Consider the following 5,600-nt stretch of genomic DNA (forward strand, 5'->3'; position numbering starts at 1 on the left):
GTTTAATCTGACTCATGACACCGGCTCAGATTTCGTCATGATGTGACAGAAGCACGGTACGTATCATCAAAGTTCTGTGATGATCTACTGGGCCATATTGAATTTTTTTTAAAGGAATGAACGTTATAATATATTTTTGGCAATAAAAATTCTCTACATCATTTTGCAGCTTCTATATCAGCATAAATCACACACAAAACAGATGCATTATAAAAAACATGGCTTTATTCACTTCTTAAAATGAATATATCGGTCACAAATTGAACAGTGACTTTGGTGGTATCACTGTTGGTAAATCTTGGGGATACAAGACGCGCTATATAAAACAGATTTTGTTTACTTTAAAAGATGGACTTAAATTCTAAGTTCAGTAATAACAATAAGTGGAAAAAAGAATGACATTGATGAATTCGTAAAAAAAAATCCATAATTTAACATTCATTATTTATTAGCACACACAAGATTGTCACCAATAAAAGCCGAAAAACGTACCAAACATTATTAATTTTATAAGTGATTTTGATTTTTAAAAAAATATGTTTTTCTTTAACCAAATCAAAATTTTTTTGGATTATAATCTTTCGATTAATATCCAGTTGCATTGAGTCCATATTAATTTTACTCCTGTTTAGACAGTCAAACGCGATAATTCTGAATGTTACGGAATATCGAGGGGAAAATGGTGTGTACTAACCTCATGTGTTAACCACAAAGAAGTGTAGCATACACACCTCAGATCTGATATAAAATAATATCTATACAACAACAATATTTACAAAATATATAAATAAACAAAAAACAGAGGCATTTCTTTGGTTTGTAGTAATACTTAACAAAACGGATTTGTTAATTAATTTGTTAATTAATTGGATATACTAATACACGAACTCTCTCAGCGAGAACACTAGTATAGTGTTATATATTCAGGACAATCTGCAGTCTTCAAGCACCTGTCCAACTCTGTCAGTTGACTCTCAATAATTTGTGTCCTTAGGGAATATTGAAACACAAATTGTATAAATTATTATGCTATTTGTACAGCAAAGCTGCAGTATCAACAAACACTTCAGGGGAGGATAAAGTCCGGATTTTCTCGGCAATCAGTAAATCTTTGGTATGTTCAGCACATTCATACACTACACAGTCACACTGGATTTATAAAGTTTCCTTTGAACTGATGGCGTTATAGTTAATGAACACAGTAATGACTAGATCTGAGTTAAATCCGGATGTCCCAACATATGAGTAAAATGGTGAGTCGGATCAAGAAGCCCAGTTCCGGCTTCCATGAGTCTTGTTTTTGTGTTCGGTAGTTTATGTTCTTTTTTCCATTTCATTCTCCGGTTCTGAAACCAGATTTTTATTTGTCGTTCGGACAAACACAAGGTATGGGCGATTTCAATTCGCCGCCTCCGCGTCAAGTAACGATTGAAATGGAATTCCTTCTCCAACTCTAAAATCTGATGTCTTGTGTAGGCGGTTCGATTCCTTTTTGATTCCGAAACCAAATTATTTCCTGAAACGAAAAAAAAATGAAAATTATAATATTTTTTCTCATTAAAACAATAAATTTATTCATTTTATATTAAATACTCTCTAATACAAATCTTGTAATACATGAATTCAAATTTTTCATCGGACAAATATGTGCATGGTGTTTATTTGGCATTAAGATTTTAATTGAATTCAGATTGAATTTTTAAAGTGCAATAAAACTTAATTCAAAACAATTAGAACGTCGCCATGGGTTGGCTGTTGTCGCATATCAATTAGGCGGCAAAAACTGGTTGTGTACGTAAATATATGAATTTTGATAGTGACAGCGAGAAAACAATTTGTGGACGAGTGACATATACAGTCAGCACCTTTGTACCAAGAAATAGCGGGGTAAATACCGAAAGCGAACCAGACGGATCACGGAAATCCGGGAAATAACATTCTGAATACAAATGTCGATGTTACGTAAATATATGTCGTAGACCGAGTTCAATTTGCTGTAAACTTTTTCTGTACACGACCATGGTACATTTCCAAGAAATTTCAACACGAATAAAGGGATGGTTTTCTTACTAAATATTTACTAAAAACAAAGACAATTACAGGATGATTAGACTTGAAATCTCCCTTTCCAAATAAATAAAAAAAAAATTCGGTCGCATAAATGTAGGAATTAACAACCAATTTAATTCAAACATTATTTTCAATCATTTAATCCATGTAAAATATTTTTTTTCTTTTATTAATCGAATAATTTTTAAGATATTTGTTCAAGACACACATATGTTCTCCCATGTTTCCATTCTTTTATTTTATGTAAAGTATTTTTTTTACATGGATCGATTGCTTCGGTTTCCGCATTTTAGAAAGTTATGTGTGAAATTTATTCACCGAACAGAACCCTATTTTTGTTGTTACTCGTTTCAGAAATTACAAGCTAAGAGGTCGCTGGGAAGGGTGACCTTGTATTCATAAACAGCGGAAAACACGAAATCTAACTTAAAACTTGACAGTTATATTTAGTCGTGAGTCTTGTAAAAATGACAAGAACTTCTGTAAATTTTCTACGTACGTCCATTTCCATCAGTGTTAAGACTCGGGATTCTGACCATTTCAAATAATGAACAATATCGAAGTTGCTTCGATTATGTTAAACAAAATTCGTATTTAATTTCCATTTACTTTGTTCATGTATTAAACATACCCTATAGGCCTAGCTTAATATGTTGTTGAATTATTTCATTCTTTTCTCGTACTAATACGCGATAGAGAAACTCGTGGATAAGATTTCAAAATTTTAAATTGATATTAAAACAGGGGAAAATTTCAAACCGTTGTTTTATATTGCCCAGTAATTTACTTTAAAAGGAACAGTAAAATTAAAAAAAAATATTTCGTAAGCTGAATTGACGTTTGTACTATTGAATCTCGTTGTAAACAATTAGCTGAATGTTAATAGCCCGGTTACAATTAATAACGCTGCACTTTTGAGATCATTACTGAAACATAATTATGTTTTTACCACATGAAGGATTAATTGACATGTGTATTTCATTTCTTTTATTCATAATGAAAACTGACAACGGAATTTGATACATACTGATTAATATTAAAATGACCTTCGGATGAATTAATGTTGAAAGAGAAAACTTTGTGATGTATTATGGCAAGTTTAATAATTAGGTTACTAGTATCTGATGTCGTACAATGATGTAGTTTTAATGAACTATTTTATTTATTAATTTTTTTTAAAATAAGTTTTTTTTATTTTTTTTTTTAATTTGATCCGTGTTTTTGTGTTTTGTTTTTTCACCCAAAGGAGAGCGATTTTAGTGGATTTGTGGGTTGAGTTAATTTATGCCCCTATCCCCACTCCCCGGACCGTGACCTAATTACTAGACCGCTGACACAGGACGGAGACTGTAAAATATCCAAAGATGACGTTTATAATGGAGGAATATCTTCATAAATCTTAACACGCTGACATGTGGAATAGCATTTTGTACAATATAATTTTATTCGTTTAATACCTAAGATACTCACCAAAGATTTTTAGTGTCTCGCTATCAAAATGCCAACATTTCTCTCTTTCTCAAACATATAAAAATTGCAGAAGTTCATGAATTTATATCAGATACATCCTTCATTTTAAACATTTTTAAAGGTTTTCAATGAATGTTAAATTGAAATGTCAAAAATCCAAAAACTAATTGAAAGGTTGGTTGAAGTTTTGTCGACATGTCGGGAGATTTTGGAGGAAAATCGATATTCAAAAAATGCTATGCCGGAAAATGTCAGAAGATGCACTTAAAAAATGTCTGAACATGCGGGGCAGAAAATATCTTTTAACACTTGATAGGAATTTCAATTTAATCCGAAAACATGAGTGATGAAATTTACAATTAATCAGGCTTAATAACACAAGATGCTGGGGAGAGGGAAAGAAATACTGGGGGTAACAAAGTACAACAGAGCACTGCACTCAGAGCCTGAAAAAAAACCCCATGACAAGTTTCTGACATTGCCTGAATAGGCCAAGATATACACAGATGTATTTTGTAATTGAACTGTAGTTTTTTTACGAGGGTAAGGTTGTGAGGGTGATGCCAGATAGACATAGAGACCGCTCCTTGACGCATTTATGGTTACAGGCCTCCTTCTATTATATACTTTGCCCTCTTATAACAGAACGTTCTCAGAATATTGAGTTTTAATTGAGTGCGTGAAATTTTAGTCCTGTGAAAAAGTTAATCCATTACAGTGGTTCTAACACCCGGAACAGAGGCCCTCCACCGAGCGTGCTACACGGGGTTTTGTATTGTGATTACCAGTGATTTATTACGATGGTTATTGGCCATAATAGCTCCCCATTAAACCTGGAGGTGAGAAGATGCTTCTTAATTCCAGTTTATAGGCAATTTGTAGCCATTATGATAGTTTTGTGTTATGATAGATCGTTTCGGCACGCGAGCATCGCTGGAAAACCTTACTACAATAATCTATATTATTGTCTGATGGGTTTATTCCTCTCTAAATAACTATGGGTGATTTTATTATTCCCTCTAATTCCTTTTTTTAACTAAAGAACAGGTAGAATCTGTAACATAACCCCATTTACGCGGTATTGTCCCGATATTAACTCTCCGAACCAAACAGAGCGAATATTTCGTAATCATAACGAATAAATTATTAATAACATTATGCCGTCTGTGTTTACAGGAGCCCCAACTACCAAAAACACCGAATGTAAATCAGACATCAGACGTTTGACACATTGCACGCGAAAGAGAAAAAATAAAAAGAAAGCAAACAGAATAATTAGGACCAAGATTGTAGTTATATATTACCTGGGTTGTTTCCCTGACTTTTCTTCATCCAGGGGTAGATAACCGGCTGTCCGTCTGACTGCTGCTGAGCACAGGAACTCTGTGACAGGGGTGAGGAATTTTCATCTGGGGAGGGGACGGGCGGGGGGCTGGGAGTGGAGGATTGTGAGGACGCGAATCCGTTCATCGTCCCCCCTCCCCCTCCACCCCCGCCGTGATTGGAGACAGGGGGTGAGGGTTGTGGCGGAGAAACAGGTGCGTTGCTGGTACATCCTCCGTACTGATTCGGGGTATATTTGTCATCGTCAAACCTCCTCGGATCGGGATATCCGTAATGTGTCTGATAATTACTTCTATAGTAATCTGTTCCATGATTTGGAATATAACTTTGTTGGGAAAACTCGTCGGCAGGGGGAAACTTTGGTTCTGTATATTGAACCGAAGTCATCAAAAACGAACTCATGGCCATTAATTTTCACCGAATTGGTTGTAAATAATTCCAACTCGTTACTACACATATTCTAGTTTCACTTGCTAGCCCTCCCATCTTTCTATATCATTTTGTCACGTGGTTTTGTATAGCCAATGGGTGTACTCTCCCAGCCCGCTCAAGCAGAACGCTGAAATGTTGACGTACCGCCACTGGCCTATGGCTATGTACAGCTATTAAAATATTTTTATCTAATAACAAGTATATTGTAATACCGAAAACCCGTTGTAATAATCAGGATCTTGGGGTAAATCTTATTTAACATCATGTTTTTAGGAAACGGATTT

General features: G+C 34.5%; 1 protein-coding gene across 1 annotated transcript; it reads right to left on the reverse strand.

Moving 5' to 3' along the window:
• Positions 1-205: 205 nt before the first annotated feature.
• Positions 206-5,377, reverse strand: LOC128165726 (homeobox protein Hox-A5-like). The gene is made up of 2 exons (XM_052830531.1): positions 4,845-5,377; positions 206-1,516 (listed from the first exon to the last, which is right to left on the reverse strand). Exons 1-2 carry the CDS (start codon positions 5,290-5,292, stop codon positions 1,209-1,211), a joined length of 756 nt encoding a protein of 251 aa, XP_052686491.1. The 5' UTR covers positions 5,293-5,377; the 3' UTR covers positions 206-1,208.
• Between the last annotated feature and the right edge of the window lie 223 nt (positions 5,378-5,600).

Source organism: Crassostrea angulata, chromosome 1, assembly GCF_025612915.1.
Source record: "Crassostrea angulata isolate pt1a10 chromosome 1, ASM2561291v2, whole genome shotgun sequence".
In the NCBI taxonomy this organism is placed as follows: domain Eukaryota; kingdom Metazoa; phylum Mollusca; class Bivalvia; order Ostreida; family Ostreidae; genus Magallana; species Magallana angulata.